Raw genomic sequence first — 16,670 nt, 5'->3', positions numbered from 1 at the left:
GGCTATAAACTACCGCCCTGGTGTCTCGCATTGCAAGGTGTTGCAGCCATCAACTTGTTCGTCGTTTCATCAGAATCACCTTATAAAGCCGGAGGACTCCTCTGCCGGGGGCTGGTCCGCGACAGACGTTATTAAAGATCCCATTCGTGCCTTTTGCGAAGAGGGGGCAAGCTATCGCCGGCACCCTGAACAAGAAGTTGAAGAAGGTTTAACGGTTAAAGGTGGCTGGTTTAAGGTCTTAGGATCTCGAGTTTGAGCACCTTGAGCCGTTGAAATAACACCAGGTGGGGTTGACTCGGCCTGTCACCCTTCCAAGGTCGGCAAAATGAGCACCGGCTTCCCGGGACACAGGGGGGGGGGCACTGCATCAGCTGCGCTCCCAGCAAATGATGCGACCAGAAGCTGCATAGGAAATAATAATCATCAGCATGGGAGGTTTTGCGACTTGGAATTTAATTTGGAATAAGTCGTTTGTAACAGGAAAACAAGTTTGAAAGTAATGGAGAATTTTTTCGCTCTTCTGACGTCACTTTGATGGTCACGAGAGCCGCGTGGACCCTTCACAGTTTAAACGTGAACGTATTTTCGATGGACGTGAAAAGCACGAAGTTCACCTCGTTTATAAACTTTTCGACATGATGGAGCATTTCTGATTGTTTAGTGAAACCAGTTGTGATATATATATATATATATATATATATATATATATATATATATATATATATATATATATATATGTTGCAGTTTTCAAAGGTGCTCTACTTATTTGAGTCACGTTTTGTGGTTTACATTCCCAGACAATGCGCACGTCACAAACGACCGCAATAACGTCGTTTCCATGCCAACGGTTTGTTACTCTCTCCTCCCGCACGGAGCTTGACATTTGCTTTACCGAGCACACGGTGACTGTGTTTTACATCAGGGAGGTAAATGGAATTAAAAAGCCATGAAAATCCTGGCAATAGATCACAAATAAAGTGTGAATGGCCGGGATAACAATCACTGAAACATTCAAAGAACGGAGAAACCAAGCAACCTGGTACACACACACACACACACACACACACACACACACACACACACACACACACACACACACACACACACACACACACACACACACACACACACACACACACACACACACACACACACACACACACACACACACACACACAAAGGTGGAGGTCAGAAAGTTCTTCCCCGAGGATGAAACGAGAGGGCACAGATGTTCAATCAAACCAACGCAGTTTACAGTGAGTCTTCCATCCCAGCAGTATTTGAGTTTACTGACGTCATTGGTAAGGCTGGTATGCACACTAACCTCGACGCTGCTAAGCTGTCGAGCCTGGGTTCGAATCCCGACCGAGCTATAAGCCGTCCTCCTGGTGTTTCACACGCAGGTAGGTCAGGTATGGCAGCATGAGCCGGAACAGCGAGCGAGGTGCTGCATCCACTTTCCGCTGGTACTCCAGAGGCCTCCGTCTCGCAACCCCCCCCCCCCGGGCAGATTCCTGGCCCATCCCCACGTCCATCTCCTTGAGATGCCGATCACAGGCAGGGTGATTCATCAACGTGTGTGTGTGTGTGTGTGTGTGTGTGTGTGTGTGTGTGTGTGTGTGTGTGTGTGTGTGTGTGTGTGTGTGTGTGTGTGTGTGTGTGTGTGTGTGCCGTCCCAAGGATGGACCTTAAACTGCACGTCCCGTCCTCCAGAATTAGTTGCTGGATGTTAAAGAGATGATGATGATGATGATGATGATGATGATGATGATGATGATGATGATGATGATGATGATGATGATGATGATGATGATGATGATGATGATGATGATGATGATGATGATGATGATGATGATGATGATGATGATGATGATGATGATGATGATGATGATGATGATGATGATGATGATGATGATGATGATGATGATGATGATTGATGGATACTTTTGGATTTGGGAAAAGAAAACATTTTAGGAAATAACAAGTTTTGATTTTCCCCCTCATCTATACAATCATCGATCCATTATTTGTTTACATCACAGCATTCCATGAGCACGTGACACATCCATGGGTTGGCAGAAGGTTACCTGTAACAAAGTCGGAAAATGATAGCCCAACCACTACTACCAATGTCGCTCGGAGTGTGGATCACACCGAGTATTACTGGCCCGAACACGCAGTGGATTTGGATTGATCTGCCGGAGTCAATTACAGGGACCTCGTGCAAACTTTACACTCCACATGATGGTAAATTAACCTCACACGATCCACGGGAAACGATGTATATCCCAATTGAGATTGTTCCCAGGACCGTGCTCTCCTGGATACTTTAATTACACCTTGACTGCACCTGCTTCGGATATCCCGATGTTGCGCAGGACTTGTACCACGTGACGTGCTTTGTGGTTGCTCTGACCGGATTTGGCGCCATTGTCGGGGTCAGGAGTCAACTCTGGGGGGGGGGGAGGGGATTGCATTTGATTTAACGGCTTGTTGGAGTGACGAGGGGCAGGATGTTGAAACCCTTCACTTGCTCGCGAAAGAAAGCAGTTGGACGGTGTATAAACAGCTAGCCTAATGGTTTTCTGCTTTATAAACTTTAAACATCTTTAGATATTTAATGAAATCAACATAATTATTTTTTTTCATGTTGTTTAATTTGAAGACGACCTGTTGTGATTTGAAGTGGCGAAATGTGACGTCACTTAACGTGCCGTAAAACTTTCGAAAACTTTCTTCCGTTCGTCTGGTGTCGTCGTACGGGAGAGAGGGCCATTTAATGGGATTTAAAAAAAAATTGAGTTATACTTCCTCTTCGATATCAATGACCGTTATCGGGTAGTTACCCTCCAGCTACAGTGAAACCTCATGTTCGATTCCATACCCACGTATATACCCTCAATCTTGACATGCAGCCATTAAAATTAATTACGAAGAATCTTTCATGAGCACAATTATTATTATTCTGCCTCTTGTTCCATCTACCAATGGCAGCAACGTTCGTTTTGATTGAATTTAAGGTTCTAGTGCGTGGCCGTACGTGCAAAAAACAAACAAACAAAAAAAACATTGTGACGTCAATCGTGACGTCATAGCACCGTGTCCGATCATTGATTTAGTCAATAAATGGCCATAACTTGAGAACCAGTTGTCCGATTAATATCAAACCTTGAAAAGGCACATCCACAGAGCCCCAGCAATATACCTGGCAAGTTTCAATGAGATTGGACCAGTGTTTGTCAAGAAACAGCGGTCGCAGACAGACAGACAGACAGACAGACACACACACACAGATTGCTGGAATTATAGATAAATATCGATTAAAAAACGCAAATGGATAAATTCTCTTAAATGGTTTGGAATACCAAAAAATAAAGAAGACGAGTAATTAACACACCTTTGCGAACGTTGTGAATGCGGAAGGCAGGTAGGTTGGCATTTGCGCACGTGTGTGTGTGTGTGTGAGTGTGTGTGTGAGTGAGTGAGTGACAGCCGGTAAGTGTCATCCGTGATGCCTCGATGGGCGACTCTCTGCGGACTTTTGGCCATGGTGTCGCCCAAAGTCTTTTCCATCAGCTTCACCTTGTCATCCAACACGGAGAAATGCCTCATTGATGACGTGTTACCCGACCTCCTGGTGGCAGGAGAATATTCCATTTTGGAGCATTCCTTGTACCCCATTGAGAACACGCTGAAGGTACGACGGGCCAACTACCTGTAGCATATCGTTACGATCACTGAAGAGTATTTGTGAAACGATAACGTGTGTGTAAAGTAGTTGTAGGATATGTTGTACTGCTTCTCGCTCGCCTGACTGGGGAGAATTGATTAAAAACTGCCGTTCTGGTCTGGTAACACTCGGAGGGCAGGGGGTCGATGGTCACGCCACGTCACGATGAACATTCTGCTATGTTGGCGAATGTAATAGATGTCCCGTAGAGTTTAGGTTGCTTTGTGTTTGTGGCTCACCTGGACCATAGTTCGTCGTGGCTCACCTGGACCATAGTTCGTCGTGGCTCACCTGGACCATAGTTCGTCCTGGCTCACCTGGACCATAGTTCGTCCTGGCTCACCTGGACCATAGTTCGTCCTGGCTCACCTGGACCATAGTTCGTCCTGGCTCACCTGGACCATAGTTCGTCATGGCTCACCTGGACCATAGTTCGTCGTGGCTCACCTGGACCATAGTTCGTGCGAGGTATTGGCATCGCACGTTGTCCGTCAATCAGTCGCTGAGTCAGTATGTTAACACTCCAATCTTCTCTGAAACTACACAAGCTATTTCTATGAAACTTTATTACAACCTTCATCAACCGTGATGTACTATAGCATGTTCAACCCATCGGCTAATTTACATACTTTGTGGGTCATACACGCCTCCCAGTGCTTCCCTGGTTCTAGCAGGTGAGTGCAGGGGTATTGCCCCTATTTTTTTTTTTTTGCAATTGTGTGCAGCACAAGCAGGTATGTTCCAAACTGGAACACAATGTACCCAGTACTGTATCTTGAAACGCATCACAGAAACTTGAGTTTTTGCTGAACTGGGATTGTATCGGTGATGTAATGTTAAAGCATCTTCGAGTTTCTAGGAGATCAGTCGTTCGAACCCCGGTTGGGTCATACCAAAAACCTTTTTTTTTTTTAAAAGTAGAAAAAAAAAGCTATGAGCTGCCTCCTTGCTTGATGCTGAACATTTATAAAGGATAGAGCAAGGAAAAAACAACTATAACACAGACTTTGATTGGCCAAATGGCCTCCTAGGTTAAATATCCATGTAAGGGAACTCATGTAATTTTAATTAAAGTCAATTTTAGCAAGAACTTTGGTTTATTGAAATTCTCTGCCTCAATGGTCGCTAGAACATCTCCTGGGCTGAACATGCAGCAAAGCTGGCCTCCAAGTCATTCTTTGAAAAATTAGAACAAATCTCAACCTATCAGGGCTTTGTCGGTAATTCAATGGAAAAAATGCTCTCCTGCATGGGATGCATGCTCCCCCACCCAATTCAGGATGCATGCTCTTGTAGTAACTAACCCACCTAGGGTTAAAATGCCCAAATCCAGGCTTTCTACATACTTCTACTCTTTTGTTCCTCTTTTTTTATTCTATTTGTGGAACTGCCTTCATGGAGAGTTAAATTCCTCTCCACTCCAGGTAGTGGTGCATCACCATCTTATCTTCACCAATGATCTTTTCTACCCCCATTAACCTTACCTGACCCAACCTCTGAACCTGCAGGTTACTGTTTCCTGTTTGTTTATTCCCTTGCTTTTTTTTGTGTCCAAATTTGGCCCCACTGTCCTACTCTCAGTATGTTGCCATTTGACCCTTGTTCATGCCACTCTTCCATGAGCCTAGACTTTGTGTGGGGAAAAAAACATAATCTCTCAACATCGGTGGTTTTCCGTGCTGTACTCAAGCAGAGCTCAGAATGATGCTCGAAGTGGTTCGTTATTTGTGCAATCGAGACATGAGCGACTCTTCCATAACTATATCTTCTCCATCATTCTATAATACACCAAAGATCTCACAAATACCGCAAAACTTTAACGGTACCTTTTATGACATGATATTCGAACTTTGTGTTCCCAGACAATGCAAATGAATAACGATAAACAATGCACACTTTCATGTCGCAACTTCTTACAAAAAAAAAATCGTAATTTTATTGAAAACAAAAGGATAATTATTTGTAAGACTTTGTAACGAAGGCTGGCAGGATGGCCGAAAGGTACGCACACGTGTCTCCAAGCGGTTCCATTCCTGACCCAGCTATAAACTGTCATCCTGGTGTTTCCCAGGCAGGGTAATTCATCAATGTGTGTGCCGTCCCATGGATGGATGTTAAACCGGGCGTCCCGTCTGCCAACATTAGTTGGTGGACGTTAAAGATCCCACGGTGTCCTTCGTGAAGAGTTGGTGAGCTATCGCCGGCACCCTGAACAAATTACAAAATCCTGCCCTAACTACTGCTGGGAAGGTAATGGCAAACCACCGAGTACAACTCTTGTCAAGAAACTGCTTTGGCAGTTTGGGGGAAGAGTGGGGGAGAAGTACAGAAAGTGAAATGTGAAGATCCAGCGTAGAAGTAAGTTTGCTGTTGTTAAATTTTTTTTTTCTTGTTCACCTGATCCTACTTTACAGATAACTGATGACAACAATCATATTCTCTTCAGTCACAAAGATTCCCAAGGAAAGTTCTCTTTCACTTCAGATCGGACCTCAGCTGTCTATATATGCTTTTCGAGCAAGGTGGAAATCCGTACGTATAAAGAACAATTGGCATTTTCATCAATATTTTTTTATCATAACATATACTGTGTTGCATTGCATATGTGTTGGTTTTTTAATTAAAAAAAAAATAATTCTGATGTCTGTTGTATCAGTTATCGACATCGTACATGCATATGATGCATTATTTGGTACACCAGTGTACTACGACATCGTTGGCCATTCTGATGAAATGTCAATTTATTTGAAGTCTCTCAACCCTGCTGTTGGTGTCATCTCTCCCCCCCCCTCCACAACCTCTCTCCTGATCCATTCTGTGGTCTAGCTCTTCCACGAGCCTTGACTTTGCATACAATTTTTTTTTGAAATCCCCGAGACTTTGAAACGGCGAGAGGGAAAGATGAGTTGTCTTTCGAGTTATCTTTACCTCTTGCTCCTTGCTTACGTCGGTTAACAAGGATGTTCTGCCCACCTCACAAATCAGCAGTGTTATCTATGAGTTTGTGCCGATGTGAAGCTCGGTACGTGGGCCGTACAACCCAAAGGTTGGCTGATCGTATCAAACAGCATTCAGGAACGTTCAAGGACTGTTGGCCATTTTATTGTTCTTCTGTTATTGCATGACACTTGGTTGCCAACTCCGTCTGTGCAGACCAGTACAATGCAGATATGTTCAAGATACTGAATCGAGGTCGGAGTGTTTCACGTACGTATGTTGGCAGCAACCTTCATCCTTTCCATGGACCCTGTGTTATGCCGTCAAAAGGAAATATGTGCATTCTCTCATTCTCCTTCAACATGGAAACATCAAAGCTGTTGCTCCGAACGTTGTCCAAGGTCTGCATGCAAATGGTGAGACATCACCTTTGGGGGATTCGCGTCCCATCTCCAAGGCGTTGGTGCGAATGTTGAGTCATCCTCCTGTACGGCTTGTATGTGCTGTGGCGTAGAGTCCACCAGCATCTGAAATTCTGCAGGAGGGATGTGGCACCATTCTTACACGAGAGAGTCGATCAACTCACACCTGTTTGATGGAGGTGGATATTATGCTGTATCAGGAATCTTTCCAGAATATCCCATAAATGTTTGATTGGGTTCACGTCCAGTGACTGAGGAGGCCATGGCATGGATAACATCAGTGTGATGCTCATAAAACCATTGGGTGACCACACATGCTCTGTGGATGGGGCATTGGAGGGGGGGGGCTCCTCTTGCAGCCATGCTTTGCCATAATTAAACACAACGAAGCCTGTGTAGCATTTTTATACACAACACTAAGCATGCTGGGATGCTATTTGCTTAACACATGGGCCACACCTGGGTGGAAGCTGTTGCTTATTTTATTTATTTTATTTTTTGGTGTGTTTGCGTGTGTGTGTGTGTGTGTGTGTGTGTGTGTGTGTGTGTGTGTGTGTGTGTGTGTGTGTGTGTGTGTGTGTAATATGATATATGTATATATGATGTCGACTCCCATAACAGCAAATGCTGCAAGATCCGTTAGCAACAAACATCATCTGCCACTAACGTATTGTCTCTGCCCTGCTGAGCATCAGTTAGGAGGTGAGGTTGCTGTCAGGAATGATAAATTCAACAAAAGGAGCAACTCAAACACTTGGAATATGTCTTTCAATCCTGACTAATCGAACACACTCACTCTCTATCTCTCTGGAAGGACCATCTGGCAAACACTCCCATCTACTTTCTTAACAATCCTCTTGAGGAAGGTCATTCATTCAAACTTCTGGTCTCACTATCAGCCATGATCTTTCTTGGGAAAACCACATGTTATTGTTGGCCTCCAAAGCCAACCTCCATCATTCAAAGTCCTTCCTTGGCACACCTGAACCACCTGCAAGACTTTCATCCACATCTTGATGGAGTACTGCTCTCTCCTCTGGGCTGGTGTCCCGACCCCACATCTTGCTCTGTGTTGGCTTCGTGGTTCGGGTGGTGGGCTTGGGATCTTAGGGCCCTGAATTTGAGCCCCGTTGGCTGCTGAATTAACACCAGGTGGGGTTGATTCAGCCTGTCATCCTTCCAAGGTCAGCAAAATGAGTACAAGTGTACTGGTATAGGGGTACAGCATCAGCAGCATAGTCGTGCCCCAACAAAATGATGGCTACCCAGCAGCCAAGCTGCCATACGGAAGAAGAGGAAGAAGAAGAAGAAGAGGAAGAGGAAGGAGGAGATCCACTGCCTCACATCTTGCTTTGCTTGACACCATGAAAACAAAGGCCTTCAAGATTATTGGAATCTCCTGTGATGAAGCTGTGTCTATGGGCCTATCACTTCACTATTGCAGACAGGTCAGTGGTCTCTGTCTTCTACCTCCTCCTTTCTTGCACCCTCTACTCTTTCTGTGTTTTGTCCCCCACAGATTTCTCCAGGGCACACACGGTCCACCAAAATCAGGGACCACTGTTAACCTCCACTCATTTGTTCCTCTTTTCTTTTTATGTTTTTTTCTCACCTGTAGAAACAACTTTCACATTCTCTTCAATCTAATTCTTCCCTCCAGGTCCTCAAGACAGCTGTTCACAACCATCTCAGATCTTCCCCAATCCAAAACCATGATCTTTTCTACCCTCGTTAACCCCCACTCCCCCACCCCCCCCCCCCACTCACCGACCCAATCCCTCTTCCTTGCAAATTTACTGTTTTCCTTCCTGACAGTTTCCCTCTCTTTCCATCTTGTCCACCGCATCCTCCGCATCCTCCCCACATCCATTGTTGTCCAAGTCTCCCTCTGTCTTGGCCTTCAACTCTGCCGTTGGTGTTTCCTTCCTCTCTCTCTCTCTCTCTCTCTCTGAGGTTCGTTTTGGCCTGTTGCATCCTGATCCATTAAGTGTACTCGTACTAGCTCTTCCATGAGCCTCGACTATGTCCACACTAAAAAAAAAACAAGTCTAACCATAAATGTGACATGATGCTGTCGTCCTGCACATAACTTTGCCAACACGTCACCTACAAACTCGGATGGCATCCATGTGGCTCTCAGGTCTTTGTAGACCGAAATTTATGATCACAAATAAATGGAAGCAGAGCCAACGATCCAGATTTCACCTTTATTATGGGCTTGTCAGGTTGACACACTGCCAAATCATGTATTTGTGTCCATGCTAAATTGGTTAAATAAATATCAAACCCCCTAACTTGATGAGTCAGCAAGGCACAGGTCAAGTCCCATAACAGCAAATGCTGCATGACCTTTTAGCAACAAGCATAGTCTGCCACACAAACGCCTTGTCTTTGCCCTGCTGATCACCGGTTAAGAGGTGAGATTGCACTCAGGAAGGATGCGCATGATGTCTGGTCACGTCACATTTAGGGTCAGACTTGCTCCTTTTCTTATACAGTGTATACATATCTAATATATAAGGCTGATTATAACCACTGACTCACTGACTGACTGATTTACTGACTGACATTACAGTTCAGTACCTTAAAGTTGACATAGAAAGCTGAAATTTTTTCTGCTAATGGACATCGAAGCTGATACACTGAGAGAAGTCACAGAACCATTTGACAACATCCGTAAATGAAAATATAAATACATGAAAAAAAAATGCAGGTGAGCGACCCGAGACAAGGGGAAGCATGGTAATTTTGCGTGCCAACGGATGTCGAAGCCGCTACACCACAAAAAATCACAAAACTGCTGGAAAGCATCAGGAAATGAAAATATAAATACATGAAAAAAAACCTGAAAATAAATAAATGAAAAATCAAATGCAGGTGAGCGACCCGAGATAATGTGGAAGCACGGTTCGTAAGCTGAGCTGCCACAATGTGTAAGCATACCCTGCTTGTATGTGTGTGTTTGTGTGGGTGTATATGTATATATATATATATATATATATATATATATATATATATATATATATATATATATATATATATATATATATATATATATATATATATATATATATATATATATATCCACACACATACATACTGGGTGTTTCAAAAGTAAGAGTGCACTGAACAAAATACCGTATGGTACTTGTTTTATGTTTGTTCATCTGTCATTTAAAATGTGCTTGTTTACTTTATTTTATTTTGTATACACTGTCGAGGCTCATATAAGAGCTAACACAGAATGTACAAGGGGAGAAGGAGATGAGGAGTCGGAGAAGGATGGGAAAAAAAAACTGTGGAACAAAAATAGATCTGTGGAAGGGAGAGGGATGGGGTGGGGGTACACAGGGTAAACTAGAAGGGCACTCGGGAGAGCGCATACCTCCTCCACATAATGCTTGATCCACGAACATATCGGGCCCAATACATTTTTGAACTAGATCGACGCGCATGTAGAAATGGCCAAAAAAAAAATCGAAATTTTTTTGAAAAAAAAAGTTGCAAATTTTTTTTTCTCTAACAATTTTTTTAGGTTGGGGGGGGGGGTGGAAATCACTTAAAACATGTAGAAATACAAAAACAAAAATTCAAATATTTTTTTCAAAATGGCCACCATAGCGGCCATATTGGATTTTGGACCAAGTCCAAAATCTAATGGCATGATCCTTGGACCATACCTAATCCCCCCACCAAGTTTCGTCGAAATCCGTCGAGGAGTTTTTCCGTAATACTGTTCACAAACAAACAAACAAACAAACAGACAGGGGTGAAAACAGTAACCTCCATCCATCTTCGATGGCGGAGGTTAACAAGATGGACACTACAGGGACTTACAGGTCCTGACACAACAGGGACTTTCAGGAAGGAAAGCAGGAAATTTGAAGGAGGTGAATTAGTGGGGGTAGAAAAGACTGTGGTTTAGATGGGGGAAGATAAGAAATGGTGAACAGCTGTTTTGAAGACCTGGAGGGAAGAGTTTCAGCTTTGTCAGTAATTTTATTTGCAGGTATCATTTCCTCACTCATTTGAGGTACCCACCAGCTCACAATAAATACTTTTCTCTGAAAGACTTATCTTTTTGCCCAAGAGGTGTTAAGTTTCTCCTGCACTGTTTCCTTTGAAACACCATCTATACTAGCGGGATGTGCTTACACATTGCACATACAAACCATGCTTTCACATTATCTTGGGTCACTCACCTATATATTTTTTTCATTTGTTTATATTTTCATTTATGGATGTTGTCTGACGATTCTGATGATTTTTCCAGTGTACGAGCTTTGATGTCGAGCGACACGCAAAATTTTAGCTTTCGACGTCACCAAAATGTACCAATCTTTAATCTCAGTCAGTGGTTAGAAAGAGCTATGTATACATATATATTGTTACAGATTTCCGCCCACCGGCGTGCGGACAGCCGCTTTTAGCCGAATCGTGGTCGTACGCCCACAGGACGAGCAATCCAGTCGCAGCCTTCCAGATCAAACTCCGGAATCCCGCTACGGGTGTGTTTTTAATGCACACCATAGCCTTGTCAGTACTCTACTCACACGCTACAGGGTCCGATCGCCGAATTGTCGATTTACCTAATTATTCGTGCGGGAAGGCTACCGAGAGGTTATACCTCAACGGGAACTGCTTGGAAACGAGCCACGTATGCAGTTCATTCCGTTCTGCGGATACCGAGCGGTGTATTTATCGCGCAGCCCCGTTGGACCCGATCACTTTATCGGCTATTAAAAAGCCAGCTATATTCCAAATGCAATACGGCATTTCAATTTGAAGGAAAAGGACACGACGAACTGGTTAACATTCACACAAGGACATTTATTTATATAACGACACATATGCAATCATGCAGTCATGTATGCAACCAATGCACGTACACAATCATGCAATACAATTAATGCAATGGGTGTAAGGGACAAAACACGAGCAAGAAGAAGAACTACCACCGTTCCATTAATTACGTACATTTATACAGTTCTAATTAAAGACATGGCGCCACAACGTTGATTCGAAACCCCAGAAAGAAAAGGCCCTGGCTCGTAAGCCTTTAATGTTTCTCAGAGCTTGGCAACCGAAAGAGCTCCGAGAGGCCGCGCTGGTTACCTGCCGCCTTCGTGGCGACTCGCTGGGTGCTCCTTGGCGTCCCGTCCACACGGCAGCTGGCGTGACCGCGGTGTGGCCCAGGCCTCGTCGAGCGGCCCGATCGATTGGGCCTAGTCGACAACGCCTCATAGGAATGAACGGGCCTTTGCTCTTTTAGAGTTGATGCTCTCTTAAGAGCCTGTCCGTTCCTTCGCGTTGTTTGGACTGTTCTGGGGCCCGATCACCTCGGACCGTTATGCCGCTTGTTGGCGACTCCTCTCTGGCCTCTTCCCAGTGACCCACAGCTCGGCACGGCATGGCAGGCTGCGCTCCAGGCTCCGCTCTCTCCAGCTCCCGTCCATATGCAGACTCCAGGCTCCAGGCTGATCCGGATCCCAACGTGTCCCCGCACAACTGCGCTGGTGCAGTTGGTTGTTGTGAAGCGGTTGGTCCAAAATAAAGATAGTAAAAGAAAAATGGCTACCTCAAAGATCACAGCCCGGTTACACGAATAATCCCCTTTAAACATCGGTGGGGAAATCTATCTGAACACAGACTTATCGACATAACTGATCTACGGACCTATATGGTGCTCTGTGAATTTCCACAACCGTAACTATATATATATATATATATATATATATATATATATATATATATATATATATATATATATATATATATATATATATACAGTAGTACCTCTACTTACGAATTTAATTCGTTCTGGGAGTAGTTTCGTAACCTGAAACCTTCGTAAGTAGAGACGCCTTTTGAATGTAAATGCGCTAATCCGTTCCAAGCCCCGCAAAATTCGGACATTTTTTTTAATAAATCATAAAAATGCATCAGAACATGAAACAAATACATGTTAAAATTAGATTACCGCACAATAAACATAAAACGAGAGGCACATAATGTAAAAAACAAAGAATAAAGGAAATAATAAAAATATTCATTTACCTTTTAACTGCTATTCTCGTTACTTTTTGGCCTCTTTGTTTACTGGTCCTTATCAGCAGTGTTTTTTGCCTCGCGTTTCGTGAAGAATTGATCCAATGACGTCTGCTTTTGCCGGCTTTTAACAATCCGTCGGAAATGCGCGAGGCAGACATCGTCATAGTGCGCGATAGCCCGACTTGTGAACACTTTTTCCGGGTGATTCTTTTCAACAAATTCCGAGACTTCATGGAATTTTCCTAAAATGTCTTTGATTTGGGCTGATGGAATAATGGCTGCCTCCTCCTCCTCCTCCTCGTCCTCTTTGAACTCCTCCTGCACCACGGTGTGTTGCATCACCTCCAATTCCTGCAGCTCCTTCGTCGAAAGCTCCTCGTTGTGCTCCTGAATCAGCTCGTTGATGTACTCGTCATCCACCTCAAGACCCATGCCCTTTCCCAGCAAAATAATTTCGCCATGGCGAAGAACAGAGTGAAGTCCAGTCCTCCTTTTAAACTTCTCGAACCACCCACGCGATGCCTTAAACTCCTGGTGTAGTCCTTGCGCCGAATTTCCCTCGCCTGTATCCTCCTTCACGAGGTCAGTGAAGATGGCGGTTGCCTTTGCGCAAATTATGGCCTCTGTCACTGTGTCACCAGCAATCTCTTTCTCCTTTATCCACACGAGTAACAACCTCTCCATCTCATCGTTCACTGCCGACCTCCTCTTGGAAATGACAGAGAGGCCTTTGGAAGGAGCCGTAGCTTTTAGGGCTTCCTTTTGTTTTATTATCGTGCCGATCGTAGATATATTACGGCCATATTCTTTTGCGAGATCAATCAAACGCATCCCCTTTTCATACCTTTCTATTATCTCTTGCTTTGTTTGTATGGCCAGAAAAACTCTCTTCTTCTTCTTTTCTCCTTGTCCACTTTTCTTCATTGCTTTCTTGGGGTCCATTGTGAATAAAAGTTACTGTAATCCACACGCGTACTGTACTGTAACACTGTCCGAGCACTTCGTAGCGGGACCATAGACTGTAAACAGTATAACTATATTTACAGAGCGGGACGTAGACACGAAGAGCATGCTGGGATACACGCAAACGCAAAGGGTTGCCAGGCAGATTTTAGGCAATAGCCAATGGCAGAGCAGCTACAAGTTTGTTTACGTTCGGGATACTCTGGGAGCAGCGAAAAGCAGCGCGTACTGTACTGTATTTTTGACTTCGTATTCTGAAACGCCTTCGTAACTAGAGGCAATATTTTCCCGTTCAGGCGCTTCGTAACCTGAAACATTCGTATGTAGAGACATTCATAAGTAGAGGTACCACTGTATATATATATATATATATATATATATATATATATATATATATATATATATATATATATATATATATATATATATATATATATATATATATATATATCCCTTTAAACATCGGTGGGGAAATATATCTGAACACAGACTTATCGACATAACTGATATAAGGACCTATATGGTGCTCTGTGAATTTCCACAACCGTAACTACAGTAGACTAGGCGTAAGTCGGCAGCGTGTAACTCGTCACTTCACCTAAGACGGCAGCGTCAAAAAGTCCCGAATTTATCTCATGTTAAATCCCTTTGAATAAAGGGTCATCCCTCTGTAAGTCGTCATCTCTAAGTCGTCACTTCGTCTAAGTCGTCAGATGTTGTCCGTTCCCGCGTAATGGAAACTCAAGTAAATTACCACTCCGAACTCGTCACACGGAACTGCTACCTCGTGAGAAGCCCAATTTCATGGAATCGTGATGCTGGCTCATTGGTTTACACCGTCAGTGATAGGCTATTTATAACTGCGTACACACGTTGATCGCACTGCAGGCAGGACAATGGCGACTAAGCGTAAGCTTACAACTAAAACCTACCAAGAAAAATACGACATTATCCAGTTTTGTGAGGCAAACCCACTGATGAAGAAAACAGCCATAGCTGAGAAGTTGGACATCAAACGGCAGACATTGAACGATATCTTGAAGAATAAGGGCAAGATATTTGGACAAGTGGAGAAGATCGAGAGGCCGGTGGTAAGTGTGAAACGCGTGAAATGTGTGTCCTTTGAAGATGTCGATGACGCGCTCATCATCTGGTTTCGGCAAATGTCGGCTCAGCCAAATATTCGGTTGGATGGTGAAATGTTGCTGCTGAAGGCACGTAAATTCGCTGCGGACCTCGGGCATGATGATGCCGAGACCTTGCCGATGCACTGGATAGACAGATTCAAAGTGAGGTGGGGAATCGGCAAGGTCAAGAGGTGCGGCGAATCAGGCAGCGTGGATTCGCCGATACTGTCTGGATGTGATGCGCCGATACTGTCTTTTGGTGGAGGATTGCCCAGACAACATAATGGAATACAATGACCGGTTTGAGTCCTTTCTCATGCACCAGATGCCCAAGAGTTTGAGGCAGTCAAGCATAACGGATTACTTCGCGAAGGAGTAAAGGATCGATCGAGCTTAGTGTTGAAGTCCGATCATGGTTTTATATTGGCTTGTTTTGTACATTACTGCACTCACCTACACATTGGCATTGAGTGGTAATCATCACCACGATGACTGTGTGTCATGTAATTTGTCACCATACCATCACCGATGGTATATGAGTTGTCTTACAGTTGTTCATTATCTTTACTTTTGATAAACTGATTCATGAATTCCATCTTTGCTTGATCACTTTCCAACTCACCAAAGAACCCCCACCTTTGCCCCGAGGATTGTGTTTTCCTTTTGGTACAATAGCCGGCTCTCACACATACGTGTCCAGGCCACGCACGACTTCATCCTTCACCCCACAGTCATCATGAATTTTCGCATACGCGTAAGTCGTCACATTTCTAAGTCGTCACTTTTTTCTCGGTCCCGATGGTGACGACTTACGCCTGGTCTACTGTATATATATATATATATATATATATATATATATATATATATATATATATATATATATATATATATATATATATATATTCACGAGGTGTGTTCAAGAAGTATCCAACCTTAATTTTTCGTGCGTAAACAAATGAAGCTAGGGAGGCATGGTTTGGTGCACATATGTAGGCGATCCTAATCCGTATGCGTGAATATTTTCCCACCTGCAGAAGCTGTCAGTCGCCGACAGACCGCCGATGAGTGAGAAAGTGTAAGTGAGCGCCGTCGGATTTTAGTTTTTGACAAAATGACGGAAAAACTTGAACAACGCTATTGCATCAAATTTTGTGTAAAGCTTGATGATTCACAAGTGGAAACGATCCGCAAGATTCAACAGGCCTTCGGGAAAGAAGCAATGGGCACCACACAGATAAAAGAGTAGTACAACTGCTTCAAAGATGGTCGCACATCAGTGGAAAGTGAAGCACGTTCTGGTAGGCCCTCAACATCCCGAAATGAGATCGTCATTGACCAAGTGAGGACCCTGCTGATACAGGATCGTTGAATCACGATCAGAGAACTTGCAGACGAGGCGGGCGTCAGCATTGGATCCGTTCATTCCATTGTGACTGAGGA

The 16,670-nt window shown here is 43.8% G+C and overlaps 1 protein-coding gene across 2 annotated transcripts in view; it reads left to right on the top strand.

The window, feature by feature from the left end:
- The first annotated feature begins 3,395 nt into the window (after nucleotides 1-3,395).
- The window catches only part of LOC147013900 (transmembrane emp24 domain-containing protein 10-like), a 35,411-nt gene continuing 22,136 nt past the window's right edge, over nucleotides 3,396-16,670 (top strand). For both annotated transcript variants that reach the window (XM_085851246.1, XM_085851245.1), the window contains exons 1-2: nucleotides 3,396-3,697; nucleotides 6,145-6,262. In XM_085851246.1, coding sequence (XP_085707372.1) covers nucleotides 3,512-3,697; nucleotides 6,145-6,262 — 304 coding nt within the window. In that variant the 5' untranslated portion in view covers nucleotides 3,396-3,511. The remainder of the gene's footprint in view (nucleotides 3,698-6,144; nucleotides 6,263-16,670) is intronic.

This window comes from Eptatretus burgeri, chromosome 13 (assembly GCF_056783735.1).
Source record: "Eptatretus burgeri isolate ZD-2024b chromosome 13, Ebu_testis_v1, whole genome shotgun sequence".
Taxonomy (NCBI): Eukaryota; Metazoa; Chordata; class Myxini; order Myxiniformes; family Myxinidae; genus Eptatretus; species Eptatretus burgeri.
The sequence above is the reverse complement of the archived record's forward strand: the minus strand, read 5'-3'. Positions and strand labels throughout refer to the sequence as shown.